Raw genomic sequence first — 20,373 nt, 5'->3', positions numbered from 1 at the left:
CATCCCTCTTACATGCATTTAGATGTTGGTACACTACGCCATTTTCTTCATCGAGTTGAAACGAAAATACACACACATGTGCACGCACAGACATACACAGACTGTCTCTGTCTCACAAAGAGTTGCATTGAAAGGATCAGACACGCATGTGCACACACACTCTCTCATACACAAGCGCGCACAGTATCACAAAGAGCTGAATTGAAAACGCGCACACATCAACACACACACAGACTTCATTTGAAAGCAAAACATGTGCATGCACATAAGCTCTGTCTCTCGCTTGCACACACACTCACAACAGTTGAATTTTATAATTATGCATGTATACGCACGCGCGCACACACACAGACTAGCATTAAAAACAATACATGTTTATGCAGTGATGCACACACACACACTATCATATTTATAAAGGCAGTGACACAGAGACAAGTAATAGTTTAATACACATCAAGCGGGGTACTATGTGAGTGTAAAATGTGCACAGACAATGTGAGCGATCATTTCCATACATATAAATCAGGAAAATACTCTTGAAAATGCAAGGAGAGGCCAGAACTTGCCTCATAAAAAGGTTTTTTATAAAAGCTATTCCGTGGGCCCAGGACCCCTCAAAGGGGCATTGTCCCTGCACCCCATCAGGGTCTAGACAGCCAGTGGATCCCTGGCCAAACTTTTAGTTTTGCCCATTCCCATCTCTAGCCAATATTTGAGGCTCTGTGTTCAGCTGCCTCTGCACTGTATCCTAAAACTGCTGTGCTACTTGAAGCCCAGACTGAGGTGAAATGTTCATGGCATTTTGCAATAGGATGTCCCTAGTGGTCCATAATCATGAATGTGTGTGAATGGACATTGTCCTGTTGGAACAGGGGGGATTGCTGGTGCTGGAAAGAGGGCACTACATGTGGATGCAATATATTTTGTAATGTCTTGGTCAAAGCTGGTGCTATTGCTGCCTCTGGACTCACTTCCTGGGAGAACACAAGCCTAATTAACTCTTTCATCCCCACAGCACGGTTTTCCGGTTTACAGGATTTTTACCCTTCATTCCTGGAAGCCGGAAAACCGTGCAGCAGAGAATTCCCCCTTTCCTTCCTGCAGCCCAGAAAACCGGTGCTCGCGGTAAGCGCTTTGAACTTCCCACGAGTCGCGTCATCAGTGCGTGTCATCTATCCTTGACCGAGTCACTAGTGGGGCAGTGTTTATGAGTGGAATGGATGCCAGACAACCCCTTCCCCCTCCCTAGGCCATGGGAAAGTGGGCGCCGCTACATTCTTGCTGATGTGCTGTGTAGACACACGGACACAGAAAAACGGAATGTGCAGAAAGTTCGGATTGTGACTAGTTTTCTGATGATGAGTTTTACAACGCTCTAACAGGTAAGATTTCGATCAGTTTCAAATGAATTACAAAGAGAGAGTGCAATTAGCTGTTGCTACAGAAGCACAGATAGCGGGTGATGAAAAGTTAAAAAAGTAAGAAGTGTGAAAATTGTGGTGTATACTTGTGCAGTAACTGGCATGACTGCTTCAAGGTTTATCACACACGTGTCACCTTTGTGTGGCATATTACGTGATGATTGTGACATGGACATGCATATTTGGAGACAGTATCGTTTCTGAATAGTTTTTGTTCAAGCATTGTGTAGATAATGATCTGATTCTGGCTCAGTGACTGCTAGTGTAGTGAAAGGCATATATTCTCTTTGAGACAAAGTTCAAATCATTCATGTGATAAGGACAATAGTAGTGACAATTGTGACAGTTTTTCAGCGATATGACTAGCAGTGTGGCACTGAGATACATATGAGGCACTACTCGGTGAGTACCTGCATGATGTGCATACTCTGCAAGCAAAAACACTGTCCTGCATGTAGTACTTACTTGTATGCATTGTGTTTGACCCCAAAGTCACCTGTTGTACACCTGAGTGTTACCAGAGATGTCACCCTATATTGTCAACAGGGTCTCAGACAACTTCTCACATCAATTCTGTACACAACAGTATATGACAATCTTAGTGTACTGTAATGAGCCGCGTTACTGTAAGCCTCCAAAATAAATACCCTGCTTCATACTTTCTTTCTCTTCTCTAAATCCAGGAATGAAGGGAATATGCGAATGGTAGGGATCTCGGAACAAGGGGGAGTAATGGTTCATAGAAAAATAGTAACGAAAGAGTTAACAGCTTCCCACACCATGAAGCTTTCTCCACTCCACAAGCTTCTTGCTGGTATGTCAATGTTCCAGCTTTTTGGGCTTGTTCTTTACCACATCCTTATGTGGCAATCTGCTGGCTACAGCAGACCCTGCTGTGTTCAGTGAAGTGCACTCTCTGTCTATCCTGCACTCTCACATTCCAACACACAGGAGTTATCTTTTATTGTGGACACTGGTGACCAGGTGTGATGTGGAGAGTGGTACAGGATTTTTCTTGACAATCAGGCTTAGTATGTTTAAATAAAAAACAAAATAAAAAATGGTCATGCAGCAGTGATGCCATGTAATTCTTTCAGTTAATGCTATGCAATAAAAACAAAGGAAATCTGTATTTTCATTCGTATAAGTCATATTGTAAGGTTGCGCTTGAATGTGCAAGTGGTATTACTTGTGTCTTTGCCAGATCGACCAATCACCTGAAAAAAATTAAAAATGAACTCACACACACACACACAATGAACTCTCACACACACAAACACACACACACACACACACACACAAAACATGTGAACAGTCTGGAAATTTTTTTCTTCTTCATATTATTCAGAAGTTATGTACTGAATAATCACATGAAATGTAGGAGTGACAAACCAAATGCCAACTGGTGAACACACGTTTGTCACAGCACTGAGCGATAAGAATGAGCTGTTGTTCACACTGGACTCAATGAATTAGAAATCTTCCTTCTCAATTACAGTCACAAAGTTTTTTCACATGTTAAAAATTATTAGCAAAATTCAATAGTTGCCCATCTTCCTCACTCCCACCCAATATTTTGTGCCTGCATTGAATATTCTTCGAAGATATTTTATTTTATTTTATTCATCTTCTATTTTCTGCTTCATTTTCACTATTATTTAAACTCAATTCATGTATCTCTAATTAAACAATGTTTGAAATCTTTCATCAAACTTAAGCACTATTTATAGAAATAAAAAATCTTTTCTTTTGCAAAAATATCATAAGACCCACACCATCTTTATTCTGAATTTCTGTCGAAGCACTCATGCAGTCCTCCACTCCTAAAACAGAAGGTGAATGAAGAAAGTGACTAAAACGGAAAATGAACTGGAGGGTGGGCAGCATCAGGACAGGTCATCATCGTCAAATAAATCTTCAAAATCTGAAAAAAGAGGAAAAAAACCTGATTTGTTTAAATTCCCACTTCAAAGAAAACCATCATTACAAATTTATTTTCAATGTCTTCTTCAGTTAATCACACACACACAAACACACACACACAAAAAAACTGTTCTTTTGTTTGGTGTCATACTGTTCATGTCAGATGGTAGCAAGCTGCATCCATTAGCTCTCTCATGACTTTCTGTGAAGTGATGGCAGAACTAAACACAGTATCACTCAAGGTAATAACTTATTTTCACCCTTCTCTCTCTCTCCCTCTCTGGTAAACTTTAACAAATTCATTTTCTCTTGACTGACTGTCCAAATCAAATTTTGATTAAACAGAGAAAAAAAAAAAATCTTTCCACACGTATCTTATGGGAATTTAACTGTTCAGGATTCAACCATAGTTTCGAATCTTGAACAGTGTATTTTTGGTTAGTCCCCACATCCCCAAGATTTTCTTGGGTCAATCCCAGTTCACTGTCAGATTTCATTTAGAGGGATTAGCATTTGGTTGCAATTTTAAGACAGCGCAACATTCTATTTCTTGTCCACAGTTTAAAAGAAAAGAAACTCTGGACAAATCATTCAGAATGACACTAACTACAGCACTGACATTTTTTGGCCAACATTTTTAAGAGGGTACTGAGTCTGAATGTGGTATGATGCACTGTAGGCAACCATGAAAAAATAGAGCATGGGCCAAAAGTTGATCAACACCGTCAAACAACTGTACAAAAATCCAATCCTTCCACAAGTCAGTTGGGGTCCATCAAGGCTATCTCCTACACTCTTCAACATCTTCCTGAAATGTACAATGACTGATGCCCTGGAAGGACACTCTGGCACTATCAACAACAGAGGACGTACCAACACAAATATCTAATTTGCTGATGATATTAATGGGCTGGCAGGCAGTGAGAAAGAACTAGCTAAACTGGTGAAGTGCTTGGGCGAAACATCAATCAAGTACAAAATGGTGATCTGTGCCAAGAAGATGATACTCGTAACAAACAGCAAAGACCCAATCAAAACTATGATCAGTGTCAGTGGACAACAGCTGAAAACAATGAAGCAGTTTAGGTACCTTGGTGTTATCATCAGTGAAGAAGGAAACAAGAATGAACTACTGGCAAGAGCTGTGCAGACTGCAACAAAACTGAAGCTCATGTGGAGAGACACATCAGTCTCTGAACAAAGGTGAATCTACGACATGCACTGATTCTCTCTATTTTCTTGCATGCATGTGAGTCATGGATTCTACAGCAGAGCTTCCGAGATGGATTCAAGCAGTGGAAATGAGATGCTCCAAGAGACTCCTTGACAACTTCAAAGACCACATAACAAAAGAAGAAGTAGGAAAAATCACCAGACAGCACATTGGTTGGAATGACCTACTGACCCATGTGAAAAAAAGGAGAATGAGATGGTACAGCCATGTGACAAGATCTGACGGGCTCTCCAAGACCGTCTTCTCACCTACAGACTGTCCAGGGAAGAGGCATCCAAGCTGACCGCACACAGCAACAGCTGGTGATGGCCATCAGCAGGTAGATCAGGCATGTTAGTTACCACTAATTCCTCACACCACCATCCTGAGGTTGGATGGTTTGATCACAGGAGGAAAGAGTTTGAGCTACATGAGCTTCACTCATCAGCTTTAGGTTGCTCAGAGAATGATCTATCCCAAGCATGTCATCACTGCTGCTCTGTCACCTGAGCCCCATTGGGTTCCTTGAGATTTCCAAACTGGACCTTAAAGGTATGAGAAACCTTATCTTTCAATACTCTGAAAAATTATCACCAACAGAACTGCTTGCACAACTTACACAAGGCACTAAGAAGCCAGGAGAGCTAGCACCTGACTTTGTGATGTGCATGGCAGACTTAAAGCATATTAAACACTCCTTACACAATGTGCTGTACCCAGCAGTTCTGGGAGTGACAGATCAGATCTTCACACAAAATGTTCTGACAGGCTTTATCAACAGTGAGATGCACATATGGACTGCACAAGGAGTTGAACCAGGAAGACTGCAAGGATTATGACATTTTTATAATGGTCCATGTCATCATATCTTGTGCATACTTGAATGAAAGAGTGTGGTTCATCCGTCAGGATCGACGAGGACCATCTAGTCATCCTGGGGGTGGGTGGGTTGGGCTCTGTGGGTGCGCAGATGACTGGTCAGGCCAATCCGCGCCCGGAAGGTTCTGACGCAGTGTGGACAGGGGATGGTGACGGCTGTTGGGGACTTGCTGGCACTACTTTTCCTGGCCTGTCTGCGTTGCTCTGCTGCAGCGATTCTGTTGGCCTCACAGGATTTGGCGCCTTTGTGGACAGCTGAACGCCACTTTGGTCTGTCCATTGCATTCAGCTCCCATGTGTCGTGGCTGATGTTGAAGGCCTTCAGAGAAGCTTTCAGAGTGTCTTTGAAGCGCTTCTTTTGGCCTCCATGGGAGCGCTTGCCATGTTGGAGTTCGCCATACAGCAGTTTCTTGGGGAGCCGGTGGTCTGGCAAGCGAACTACATGGCCTGCCCAGCGCAGCTGGGCCTGCATCAAGACGGTGTAGATGCTGGGCAAGTTTGCACGAGTGAGCACCTCTGTGTCAGGAATCTTCTCTTGCCACTTTATGCCGAGAAGTTTTCTGAGGCTGGTGGTGTAGAAGTGGTTCAGCTTTTTGGCATGGCGTTTGTAGACCGTCCATGATTCACATCCATAGAGCAGTGTGGTGAGAACTATGGCCTTGTATACTTTGAGCTTCATCTCCAGGGTGATGCCTCTCCTGTTCCAAACGTTCTTATGGAGTCTGCCGAAGGCAGCACTGGCTTTGGCGAGTCTGGCATTCACCTCGTTGTCGATGACAACTGTGCGAGACAGTGTACTGCCCAGGTATGTGAACTTGTCCACCGCGTTCAGTCGTTGCCCGTTGATGAAGATGTTTGGTTCAACGTAAGGCTTTCCTGGAGCTGGCTGGTGCATCACCTCAGTCTTCTTTGTGCTGATTGTGAGGCCAAAGTTGTCACAGGCAGCAGATAACTTGTCGACACTGTGTTGCATGTCAGCTTTGGAGGCAGCGTTGACAGCGCAGTCATCAGCAAACAGGAAGTCGTTGACGGTGTCTGTCCTCACCTTGGTTTTTGCTTGAAGCCTCCTGAGGTTGAAGAGTGAGCCATCTGTGCGGTACCTGATGCCAATACCTACGTCAGTGTCTCTGAAGGCATCTGTCAATATGGCTGAAAACATGAGACTGAACAGGGTGGGGGCAAGAACACACCCTTGCTTGACTCCATTGGAGACAGGGAATGTTTCTGAAGTCTCTCCGTTGTGTTGGACTCGGGCCAGCATCCCATTGTGTAGTTGCCGTATGATGGTGATGAACTTTCTGGGACATCCGTACTTCACCATGTTTCTCCAAAGGCCATCTCTGCTAACAGTATCAAAGGCCTTGGTCAGATCGACATAGGTGGAGTAAAGATCAGCGTTCTGTTCCTGACACTTCTCCTGGAGCTGCCTGGCAGCAAACACCATGTCGATAGTCCCGCATTCTTTCCGGAAGCCACACTGGCTCTCTGGTAGGAGACCTTGCTCAAGGTGCGCTATGAGACAGTTGAGTAGCACTCTGGCCAGAGTCTTGCCTGTGACGGACAGCAGGGATATTCCACAATGGTTGTCAAGGGCCTGACGATTTCCTTTGCGCATGTACAGGTGTATGATGGAAGCGTCTTTGAAGTCTTGTGGAACTGCCTCATGCTGCCAGATGAGCTGGAACAGCTGATGAAGCTTCTCAGTCAGCGCCATACCACCTTCTTTGTAGACCTCAGCTGGAATGGAGTCTGAGCCAGGGGCTTTGCCATTGGATAGCAGACAGATAGCTTTCTGGGTCTCCTCCAAAGTTGGAATGGCATCCAATGACTCACTGACCGGCACCTGGGGGAGTCGGTCAATAGCTTCATCATTGATGGTGGAGGGGCGGTTCAGTACGCTGTCAAAGTGTTCAACCCATCTCTCAAGGATCCCGTCCTTGTCAGTGATCAGGGTAGAACCATCAGCACTGAGGAGTGGAGCAGATCCGGAGGTGGTGGGACCGTAGACTTCTTTCAGGCCGTTATAGAAGTTCTTCATGTCGCTCCTGTCTGCAAAGCCCTGGATCTCATCAGCTTTGTTGCTCAACCAGGAATCCTGCATCTGCCGCAGCTTCTACTGGATGGTGCTGCGTGCGCTCTTCAGTATGTCTTTCTTTGACTGTGACTTGGGATCTTCAATGTGGGCTCTGTAGGCTTGGCGTTTGTCTTCTAGCAGCTGCTTGATCTCAGTGCAGTTCTCATCAAACCAGTCTTTGTGCTTCCTGACAGAAAGCCCCAGGCACTCCATGGCAGTGTTGTACACTGTCTCATCCAGTGTGCCCCATGCTGCCTCCACATTCTGGTTGTCTAGCACGGTGGACTCAAGGCGTTTCTCCAGGGTGTCAGCAAAGCTCTGCTTGATGTTGCCTAGCTCCAGCTTGTTGACATTCAGGCATTTGAGTGCTTTCATGCCCTGAGGCCGTCTCTTGGGCTGGATGCAAAGGTTGAGCTTGGAGACGATAAGGCGGTGGTCTGTCCAGCACTCGGCGCCACACATGGCCTTCATGACTCGTACGTCCTGCCTGTCCCTCTTCCTGACGATGACAAAGTCAATGAGATGCCAATGCCCAGAGCCAGGATGCATCCATGACGTCCTGTTACGGGTAGGGAGGCAGAAGATGGTGTTTGTGATAAGAAGGTCATGCTCGGCACATGTCTGGAGAAGTAGTTGGCCATTGCTGTTACAGTTACCAACCCCATGCTTCCCAGTCACGCCTTTCCAGGAGGTGCTGTCACAACCAACTGTCGCGTTAAAGTCACCAAGAATGATGAGCTTGTCTGCATTGGGAACAGTGGTGATGACAGCGTTCAGGTCCTCGTAGAACTTGTCCTTGATCTCATCCGGGTTGGTCATAGTGGGCACGTAGGCGCTGACAATGGTGGTAAACTTCTTCCCGTTGCATAAAGGGAGTTTCATCGTCATCAGGCGATCGTTCACTCTTTTCGGGGGACCAGCCAGCTTGCCAACGAGGGTTGTCTTCACTGCAAAGCCAACTCCAGCCTCACGTCTCTCTTCAGGTCCGCGACCACTCCAAAAGAAGGTGTAGCCTGCGCCTCGCTCACAGAGTTCGCCTTCTTCTGCCAGTCTGGTCTCACTTAAGGCAGCGATGTCGATGTTGTACCTGGCTAATTCACTTGCAATGAGTGCTGTGCATCTCTGTGGTCTGGCTGAGTCGCCTCTGTCCAGAAGCATATGCACGTTCCATGTGGCAATGGTCAATGGGGTGCTCCTTGTTTTCTTCTTTCTTTCCTTTGTGTGTCAGTCGACCGCTTGAGTAGGGTCCCCGTCAGCCACGGTATGCTGACTAGGGTGGTGTGAAGCAGGCAATGTTTAGGGCACCTTTTCTAGCCCCTTCCTCATGCCATGGAGGTGAGCAGTGCTGTCCTGAAGAGGGCTGTTCAGTCGCTCAGGGGGCTGCCGATCTCCACCGCTGCTCCAGTCGGTGAAAAACGACCCTATGGCCTCAGCTGCCTGTATTCAGGTCCGCGGCTACGACTGCCAGTGTACCCACACCTGTCGCTTCGTCGCTCGCCTGTCGCCACAGGGCTTGGGGAAAATGATGGTATGGGATGAAGGATGACTGATGACTTGCGCGATGACTCTGTTTATAGTGAGGAGGAGTTGCGCACCGTCGACCTCACTCTCTTGTCCGAGACCATCTGTATCCAGTGGCAAGACGAGGTCAAGACGACTGGAGATGGAAACGGATGCAGTGGATGACCAGGATGTCCTATGTGCCTCATCCTGCCTTCAGCACTCCACAGTGCTCTGCTGCAACCGCCTTCCTCTCCGTTGAACCATGAAGGTTTCTTCTGCAGAGTCCACCGGATCCAGTCTTCACATGTCTGGGTAGACAAGCCCTAACTCACCAAGGGTATGAGACCCGTCGGCTACCCTCACCTAGTTTAGCCAACCTGTCAAAGCTGTTGCCCGGGGTTGGGCGCTGCCACATGCTAGCAGCTTCTAGGACCCATAAGTGAGAGCTGGGTGCCGGTGGGGACCAACAGAGGACGAACCACTCCCTGAAGAGCGTGACAAGCCCCCCCTCTAGAGGTACTACCCCTCCCATGCACCCCCTAAAGCTACCAGGTATCCATGAACAGAGCCATCCACTATGATCAGGTAGAGCTGGAGGAGGAAATCCAAGCTCAAATGGACACAACCATACTGACGGGTGTTCTGCAGCAGCTGGTAGCAAAAACTGAAGTCTTGGAGAGGAAGGAACAACAACAGAGGCAGGCTCAGGATCCACTGTGTTCATAGGGTAACAGTTGTTACCACTGTCATGTCCAACTGTCACCAGTGTCAACATTGCTGGTATTGTGGAAGCAGTAACCACTGTGAACAAGATTGCAACACACAAAGAGATGGTCCACGAAAACAAGTGTTGCATGCAACATGTGAGGGAGGGCCAGTGAAACCCAGGACCCTCCAGCACAAGAAGTACACCTAGAGTAACTGTTAGTGACCTGAGTAAAAAGCTGACCAACAGAGGACATGGCTGGGTTAGTGTGTGAAATGTGTACCATTCACTGTGATATCACATGAAAGAGAGAAATAATTCAAAGAAAGATGCACACTACAAATTACAAATAAAGAAAAACATTATTTAAAAAGAACATGAAGGAACAAACTTGGCTGTTTGAATATTACATTTGAACATGAAGGAACAAACTTGGCTGTTTGAATATTACATAAATGTCCAACATCATATCATTTTAACCAGCTGTTCAGTGTAACAATTAGAAGGCAGTCGGCTGAAAATATATCTTGAAGACTATAACACACTTAGATCAGACTATAAGATTTGACTACAAGATTATAACACATACAGATCAGACTATGAGATTTGACAACAATTTTTTTTTCCACTGGAGATTTACCTTTCATACATATCAATACAGTTCATTATTTATAGTCATACAAAATACAACTCTGCACATCTGTTAGACTAAGTACTTTCAAAATATGATTAATTCCTTTGTCACATGATTAATTTTCTAGAGTTGCCACATACTATACTTCTAAATGTTATCAATTCTTTATTTCAAGAGCTAAGACTTGCCATTGAAGAAGTCTGCATGCACTGCTTTCTCATTGGCTGCAAGGTCCATCAACAATGCTGAGGAGCCACCAGCCTGTTGAAAGAAAAAATGGAAAGACAAAAGGAAAATTAATGACACAGTGCAGCTCCAACAAGAAGCACTGAAAGTATCATGATCATTAATAATAAGAATAATTACAACATCAATAATAACTGAACATTTATATTGCGCTTTCAAACCTCTCAAAGCACTCTCTAAAAAAAAATGTCAGTCAGACACAAAACACACAAACACATGTGTGGTTCGTCCGTCGGGATTGACGAGGACCATCTAGTCATCCTGGGGGTGGGTGGGTTGGGCTCTGTGGGTGCGCAGATGACTGGTCAGGCCAATCCGCACCTGAAAGGTTCTGACGCAGTGTGGACAGGGGTTGGTGGCGGCTGTTGGGGACTTGCTGGCACTGCTTTTCCTGGCCTGTCTGCGTTGCTCTGCTGCAGCGATTCTGTTGGCCTCACAGGATTTGGCGCCTTTGTGGACAGCTGAACGCCACTTTGGTCTGTCCATTGCATTCAGCTCCCAAGTGTCGTGGCTGATGTTGAAGGCCTTCAGAGAAGCTTTCAGAGTGTCTTTGAAGCGCTTCTTTTGGCCTCCATGGGAGCGCTTGCCATGTTGGAGTTCGCCGTACAGCAGTTTCTTGGGGAGCCGGTGGTCTGGCATGCGAACTACATGGCCTGCCCAGCGCAGCTGGGCCTGCATCAAGATGATGTAGATGCTGGGCAAGTTTGCATGAGTGAGCACCTGTGTCAGGGATCTTCTCTTGCCACTTTATGCCGAGAAGTTTTCTGAGGCTGGTGGTGTGGAAGTGGTTCAGCTTTTTGGCATGGCGTTTGTAGACCGTCCATGATTCACATCCATAGAGCAGTGTTGTGAGAACTATGGCCTTGTATACTTTAAGCTTCGTCTCCAGGGTGATGCCTCTCCTGTTCTTATGGAGTCTGCCGAAGGCAGCGCTGGCTTTGGCAAGTCTGGCATTCACCTCGTCGTCGATGACAACTGTGCGAGAGAGTGTACTGCCCAGGTATGTGAACTTGTCCACCGCGTTCAGTCGTTGCCCGCGACCACTCCAAAAGAAGGTGTAGCCTGCGCCTCGCTCACAGAGTTCGCCTTCTTCTGCCAGTCTGGTCTCACTTAAGGCAGCGATGTCAATGTTGTACCTGGCTAGTTCACTCGCAATGAGTGCTGTGCGTCTCTGTGGTCTGGCTGAGTCGCCTCTGTCCAGAAGTGTATGCACGTTCCATGTGGCAATGGTCAATGGGGTGCTCCTTGTTTTCTTCTTTCTTTCCTTTGTGTGTCAGTCGACCACTTGAGTAGGGTCCCCGTCAGCCACGGTATGCTGACTAGGGTGGTGTGGAGCAGGCAATGTTTAGGGCACCTTTTCTAGCCCCTTCCTCATGCCATGGAGGCGAGCAGTGCTGTCCTGAAGAGGGCTGCTCAGTCGCTCAGGGGGCTGCCGATCTCCACCGCTGCTCCTGTCGGTGAAAAACGACCCTATGGCCTGAGCCACCTGTGTGCAGGTCCACGGCTACGACTGCCAGTGTACCCACCACACCTGTCGCTTCGTCGCTCGCCTGTCGCCACAGGGCTTGGGGAAAATGATGGTATGGGATGAAGGATGACTGATGACTTGCATGATGACTTTGTTTATAAAGGAGATGCGCACTGTTGACCTCACTCTCTTGTCCAAGACCGTCTGTATCCAGTGGCAAGATGAGGTCAAGACGACTGGAGATGGAAACGGATGCAGTGGATGACCAGGATGTCCTATGTGCCTCATCCTGCCCCCAGCACTCCACAGTGCTCTGCTGCAACTGCCTTCCTCTCCGTTGAACCATGAAGGTTTCTTCCGCAGAGTCCGCCGGATCCAGTCTTCACATGCTTGGGCAGACAAGTCCTAACTCACCGAGGGTTTGAGACCCGTTGGCTACCCTCACCTAGTTTAGCCAGCCTGTCAAAGCCGTTGCCCAGGGGTTGGGCGCTGCCGCATGCTAGCAGCTTCTAGGACCCATAGGTGAGAGCTGGGTGCCGGTGGAGACCAACAGAGGACGAACCACTCCTGGGAGAGCATGACAAACCCCCCCTCTAGAGGTACTACCCCTCCATACACACACACACACACATGAATATATTAATAAATTGTACACATAAAGAAATAGATACGGACACCAACCACTATGGTGAAGTGGTTTGTGTTGCAGACTGATGGCTGGGAGGACTGAGGACAGGGTTGGGCTTTTTCGACCTGCGGCCAGCTCCTACCCAGAGTTGAGTACGCTACTGGCTTAAATGGGAAGAGTGGAACCACTGAGTCAAGAATCATCCACTCATAGATGGGTCTCTGGGTGTTTGCTCAAAGTTCCTGACCAACACTGAAATCGTCGGCATCTCTGGGCTTGGTTGATGCCAGGATATCATTATGAAAGAAAGAAAAGAGTACAGCATTGTCACAGAGTACCAAACCGAAAATGGACCTCCATAGCAGCACCATCATCATCGACTGGTGAGTTGTCACGATTCACCTAGCAGGCTTGATGTGCATGCTCCATTCCTTTTTTACTTATTAGTCTTTTAATTAACGAAGTTTTTATTGTGAATTTTGTCAACTTCTCTGCCATGACCTGGACAACACCATGGTATCTTTTTCTTCGACTTTTGGCCATGGACAACAGAAATACATTCAAATTTCTTTGGTCTCTCTCTCTTCTCTGTGTCATGGCAAGATCGCCAACAACTGTGAGCGATTTCTCCGCACGGCCTGCCAGTGTCAATGGGTCGTTTTGTCAGTTTCCGTGCACTCTTCCAGCACAAGTGCACCCACACGACACCAACAAACACAATGTTTATTCCGTGGCTTACTCTTTTACCTTTTCTATCCAAAATTTTATTTTACAATTTTTATAAAATCTGTGGCATGCAGATTACAATTATGTTCCTTTTTACATGTATGTATTTTAATTGAAAACTGCTGTCATCTCAGCCGTTTAATCATGTGTGTGTCCATGCGTGGGTGTTAGTGTGAGTGTTGGAGTTTAACAGTTGTAGTATTGATAGTATGTTACTTTGTGAGTTTTATGCATTGTGTTTTTTTTATAATATTAATGATTCTGTCTTATGTTTCTACTACTTTTTATATGCTTTCTTGTTTCACTTTAGGTACTGGATTGTAAAGCGCTTAGAGCTTGCTTATGCTTGTGTTATACTGCTATATAAAAATAAAAAACATTATTATTATTATTATTATCCTACACCTTCATCATCAATATATGAAAAAAATGTCCCAAGTTCTGTGGCTTCATGCCCTACTCTCAAGGTGACCTCAGTTTTAATCGCCATCTACTTCTGTGCTTGAGACAAGTACTGTCAAAGTCTTTGGTGTTGTTTTTCCTTTGCTTGCAGCAAAAAGTATTTACTTCTCTCTGTCAGAGATAGTTTTCAATAGATGGAAATGGTTACCATTTTCATTTGCTAATTTACACTACTGCTACCACTACTATGACTATTAATAATAATAATAATAATAATAACAACAATAACAACGATGATGATGGTGATGATGATGGATACCTATGTAGCACTCTATCCAGAAAACTAAACCAGATGCTTTCAAAAACACATGATATTATACATACCACATCACAAAGTTACATACTCACACACATAAAAAAACCACAAAAAAACTGTATGATACACACACATACAAGTACACATACAAGCATAAGTTCAAACATACATGTTTATACACACACACACACACACACACACACACACACTGGTGTTCAATAGCTACATCCGATCTGTAAAAAAACCATAAAAAGCCTTTCAAGTGTCTAATGGCCACTTCCATTACATAGATTATCTTTCTGTTATCTACATTTCAATCCCACTAACCTATCTCTGTCCATTTTTTTGACTGTAAGCTGTGTTCTCTGTTTCATCAAGGTCATACCCACATCACGGCACATGTCTTGGTCTTTTTTTGGTCTTCTTTGTAACTCACTAACTGGGTTGTACGTGGTACTTAGTGGGGACTGATCATCTTTCTTTTAGTGACTACATACTGTAAATAATCTTCCCTTTACTGTCCTTTGCAGCACAGGATGCTCAGTTTTGTCGTCTCCATTACAATGGGTAAGGAAATGTATTCATCAGCACCGGTGTAACATCCCAGTTTGTACCTCCATTTCCATCATTTGCCTGTGGAAACATCCCCCTTGGGAAATCCAAAAACATACCCTGGGGGACATTCTGGGATGTTCCCGCATGCTTTTTATGCCCCCTTTGGCATCACCAAAGCGCGTGTCCCAAAATGTCAAGGGTAAAAACACTAGAGCTATTGGATTTTAGATATTTTGAAGAACATGAATTGTTGCATGTCTTTTCTTAAAAATGCCTCCTGCAATCACACTCTGGGGCACGGGTTTAAACTGGTCATCCTTATGTTCTCCCAGGTCCTTGTTCCCAAAAATTGTTTACTTAAAATTACTTTCAACCAAGTCGAAGATCCCCCAGGTAAGTGTTGCCCAAGGCCTGCATTCCCCAAAGTATATGTTTTCTGGGTCTTTGTTCCCCCTGGGCTATGTTCCAACAGATCTATGACCAAGGCTGACCACTATTTTTTGTGACTTTTATGCAGCATTGGACTTCTTGACAGGATTTGGCCATTGACTGACTGCTGCTGATCGTTGCTGACACTGCAAGTGATGACAATCAACACAAAAAAATTAAGAATGTGGCTTTTAATTATGTTTTGCTGTATCAAGACTTTTCGACCTGGTGTGACTAGTTACTGACCAGTACTGACGAGAGAGAGAGAGACACAGAGAGAGAGAGAGAGAGAGAGAGAGAGAGAGGGGGGGGAGGGAGGGAGGGAGTACTGTTTTGGAGGAACACTTTGGGACAGATTTTCAAATAATATTGGTGGAGGACCGAAACAGCATAGACCATAGACTGGGATGGAGGGGGGGGACATTCTGGGACAGCTTAGGACACTGACTAGTCCCCCAGGAGATGATTTTGGACACTGATGCATCTCCCAGCGATGATTTAGGACCTATGGAAGAGGGGGCTGGGGAATTTGGGACATTACATAGGATTTGAAATGGCAATTTTTTGTAACAGTCACAGTTTTAGTCCGGAATGTGACGACAATGTTGACTTATCCGGGTGGAAATTTTACTGGGGCACAAATATTTGGTTGACGTATATGAGTAATCCACTTACACAAGGTCGAGTTTAGCAGGGAAAGTTTGCAGAGATAAATCATAAAGAAGGTGGCTAGCACGGACCAAAATAATGTGTCAACTTACCCTATGGGTCAACTTTAGCCAGGTTGACTTGAGCAGGTACAACTGTATTTGCTTAAAAGGTCAGAAATATACTGAGATGTAGTTCCAGATATTACATGAAAGAAGAGACATGAGATTTTGTATTTTATTCTCTGCTCAACTGGAAACCAGCGTAATGATTTAAAATGAGTTTGGAAGGAGAATTTTGAACAAGTTTGTTGGAGAGGTTTGAGGTGCTTCCATGGATACCTCACAAGAAGGGAACTGCAAAAGTCTAATTCAAAATTGGTTGCTTCTCGTGACATATTTGTATAATCACTCAGTCTTTGTCCTCAATCAAAACAGCTCTCAAAACTCACCTTTTCCACAGTTGTTATGATTAGTTTTCCCACCCTGTGTGTCTGTCTGCGATTGTTGGTGGGTGGAGAGAGGAATGGGGCAGTATCGGTATGAATGCCTGGTGTGTGTGTGTGTGTGTGTGTGTGTGTGTGTGTGTGTGTGTGTGTGTGTGTGTGTGTGTGTGTGTGTGTGTGTCTCTGTGTATTTTAACTTGAATGCAATTTGGCTTCAAATGTTTTTATGACACGCTAATTACCACCCTCACCCCTCCTGTACACACATCAGAAACAGAACATATCTTATTACCAAATGCAAGAGGGTCACAAGAAAAAAATATATTTGGAAGGACAGTACAAAAAAACGTAAAAACATAAATACTAAAAATCACATTCCCTTCCCTCTATCTCTAACACAACACATACTCTCTCTCTCTCTCTCTCTCTCTCTCACACACACACACACACACACACACAGTGGCACACGTTCACAAACTCACAAACACACACACAAAGCACACAATGACACAACACACACACACAGTGAATCATTCACACACACACTAATACACAGAGCTCAGAAACACACACACACACACACACACACACACACAGTACTGGTCGTCTTTCTGCACAAATGAAGTTTTCAATTACAAAGATATGCAAAAGGTATGGGAAAAACTAAAAACAATGAAAAATGGAATATATTTACCACAATGCCCAATTAAACTGGACCATACAGATCTACCTTCAAATATTGAAAAGGCAGAGGTTTTCGCTGACATGTTTGGTAATCATAGTAGAAACACTGGTTTGTCAGAAGAAAATAGAAAGTTCAGAAAAAGCCAAGAGAAAAATGAAATATACCAAGATTCAGAGAGCGTAAATCACCTATATATAAAGAGTGAAATAACACCAGATAAAATAAAGGAATGTCTCTCAAATCTCGGCAGCAAAAAAACAGCAGCTGGTTTAGACGGAATTTCAAACGAAATGTTGAGACATTTGCCTGGAAATTTGACTGATTCCTTACACTTAATTTTCAAGAAATGTTGGTCTGATGGTGACATTCCTCTTGTATGGAAACAATCAATTGTTGTCCCAATACACAAACTGGGCAAACCCAGAACAGATAAGAACAGTTATCGACCAATTGCCTTAACATTTCATGTATGCAAACTAATGGAAAAAAATTGTTCTAAAAAGACTTGTTCATTATTATGAGAAGCATAGTGTAATTCCTATAAACCAAGCTGGCTTTAGAAAAGGTAGATCCTCCACAGAATATCTAGTCAAACTGACTACACAGGTAAAGCAATAGCTTGCAAGGCGAAAAAACGTACTAGCAACTTTTTTTTATGTGAAAAAAGCATACGACCAAGTGTGGCATGATCGACTTTTATATAAACTGAAAAATATCGGTATCACAGGCAACATGTATGATTATATTAGAAGTTTCTTATCAGACAGATTTATACAAGTAAGAATTGGAAATACCTACTCAAACCCCAGACAATTACATATGGGGTTACCACAAGGATCAGTAATTTCGCCGATTTTATTCAATATATTATTAGCAGATCTACCTAACAAGCTAGCTAAAGATAGTCTTGGTTCAATCTGCTGATGACATTTGTTTATGGATGAAGGTGACGATGAAAAATAAAACGCCTACTAGGACATTGAATTAAATAAAGAAAATATACCAGCGGGAACTTGGTAAAATCAACAACTTTATGACAGAAAATGGCTTATCATTGTCCTTAGAAAAAACAAATATGATGCTATTTAATACAGGGTCATACCCAGAAAAGCTCCCCGTGTTTACAATAAATGGTTCTATCATCAGATATACACAATATGTTAAATTTTTGGGAGTCTATCTTTCTTCAAAGCTTTCGTGGAATTATCATATTGACTATATACTAAACAAAGCAAGAAAAGGTCTAAATTTCCTTAAAATAATTTGTAAACAGCAGTGGGGGCAAGATACCAAAGCGTTGATCTCTCGCAACCTCTCTCGTACGTTCGCGCTTGACATACGCTCAAAAGGTATTTTTCAGTGCTCCACTGCATTTGTTAAAGAAGCTGCAAAGCATCGATTGTAAGGCTTATAAACTTGCTCTAGGTGTGCCCATTCTTACATCAAATTTAGGGAACTACAGAGAAGCAGGTATTTTATCTCTTGATGAACAAAGGAAAGCTTCAGCCGCGAAATTCGTTATCAAATCTTTCGCATATGAAACCTTTTCAAAAGAAGAAGCTAATTTAAGTTCACAAAAAGATTTTGCTAAAAGAGCTAAGACGATACAGTCTATGACATCTATTAATACATTTGCATCAGATATCATTAGTGCTACGGAATCAAAAGACAAGTAAATTGCAAAAATACCTACTTTTTCACCAGTCCCTGAATGGGAGCAGTGTAAAGCTACCTTTGACATGGATTATACAGATTTATCCAAGAACCAGTCACCATTTTTGTTAAAACCTGAAGTGCTCTCCCATATAGAAAATCAATATTCTAATTGTCTAAAAATATACAGACGGATCTGTTCTAGAAGATGGTAATTCAGGAGCGGCTTTTGTAATTCCTTCATTTAGAATAGAAAAATTATACTATATTGGTAGACAATATTCCATTTTCACAGCTGAACTTATAGCCATACTTATGGCCTTAAATTACATTTCAGACATTCCGAAAACTGTCAGTAAAATTCTATTATGTGTAGACTCAAAGTCAGTATTACAAGCTATAGAATCTCCAAATTCAAAGAAGCGAATTGAGATGACAATGGAAATAAAACATATTATTCACCAACTGACAAAACAGGGCATTAAAATAACTTTCTGTTGGGTACCTTCGCACTGTGGAATATCTTCAAATGAGTGGGTAGACCAAGCAGCTAGAAGTGCAGCCCATAATTTCGAAGGCGCAATACAACTTGACATCCAGTTAGATCTACATGAATACATTAGTTGTATAGAAAATGTATCTAGAAATCCATTTAAGAAATTTCTTATAGATTCAAATAATCAATATTACCAATGTTGTGTAAACACAAAGAATGCAGCTAATCCCAAACATTTTCTAAATTCGACACCAGCAGCACATTCCAGACAAATTACAAGTCTAATGTATAGAATTCGTTTAAATGCCTTTCGTACAAAATTTTCTAAAAACATAAAATGTATATGCGGAAAGCAAATAAATGTAAGTCATCTACTCATTCATTGTCCGAGCATAAGTTAATTCCTAAAGATGTAGTTGATGACTTTTCTTCCAATATTTCATTAGCCACTGAAAAGATTTTGAATGATTATTCATTGCTTAGAATGTTTTCGGAAAATTTTAATTCCAGTCCAGTTGGTATCCTCCTTTGATGTGTTATAATTAATGTTGTTATTTATATTTACATTGTTGTAGGTTAATACTTGTTGATATGCATATACATATTCTCCTTCCCATGACACCTCATTCAATACACACCACAATCTCTTTAGACCTTTTTCTTATACTTTTCCTCTGATACATAACATGAATACTTTTTTACACTAATATTCACATGCATTCCCTTTCCTTTATCCACTTCTTTACTCCTTTCCGTCTAAAAACACTTACAGTGAATAGACGTTAAACTGAAGATAACACACACACACAAACACACACACACACACACACACAGAAGCCACTGGTATAAAAAAAAAATTTTAAATCTTAAAAAAAAATCCTCCAAAAACCACCAAACTTATATACTACAGTTCAGTCTGCTCAATGACTGATCATGCAATATGCAAAATGCAAAATAACACAAAAGCAATATTCTGCACGTTGAATGAAAGTACATCACGTCGACGTAACAATTTTACACTGAGTATGGCTACCTCCTCAATTTCCATGTATGGGCCCACTCCCTCTGGAAACATTTCATCCGCAACAACAATGGCAGCAGGTTTCATGGTTTCGTTGTGTCACGAATTAAGCTTATATACCGATACGCTATCGTCTGCAACTTTCGCAATAGAACCAACCAAGTTTTTAAAAACCGGAAGTTCAGGATCTGCATGATAAGTATGGTCTTTCAAAAATACCAAATTTCTCATATTGACATGTTTTGCGCTATCTTTTGAAATCACTCGAACTTTAACTTTATAGACGTTTGAGGCCTTGGTAG

At 43.3% G+C, this 20,373-nt stretch overlaps 1 protein-coding gene across 1 annotated transcript; it reads right to left on the bottom strand.

The window, feature by feature from the left end:
- Window positions 1-2,731: 2,731 nt before the first annotated feature.
- LOC143289063 (COP9 signalosome complex subunit 9-like) lies at window positions 2,732-20,251 on the bottom strand. Its single transcript, XM_076597882.1, has 3 exons — window positions 20,084-20,251; window positions 10,542-10,614; window positions 2,732-3,345 (listed from the first exon to the last, which is right to left on the bottom strand). Exons 1-3 carry the CDS (start codon window positions 20,156-20,158, stop codon window positions 3,308-3,310), a joined length of 186 nt encoding a protein of 61 aa, XP_076453997.1. The 5' UTR covers window positions 20,159-20,251; the 3' UTR covers window positions 2,732-3,307.
- Window positions 20,252-20,373: the final 122 nt, after the last annotated feature.

The sequence above is a fragment of the Babylonia areolata genome, chromosome 13 (assembly GCF_041734735.1).
Source record: "Babylonia areolata isolate BAREFJ2019XMU chromosome 13, ASM4173473v1, whole genome shotgun sequence".
NCBI classification, from domain to species: Eukaryota; Metazoa; Mollusca; class Gastropoda; order Neogastropoda; family Buccinidae; genus Babylonia; species Babylonia areolata.
Note: the sequence above shows the minus strand (reverse complement) of the source record. Positions and strands in the feature narration are given on the sequence as shown.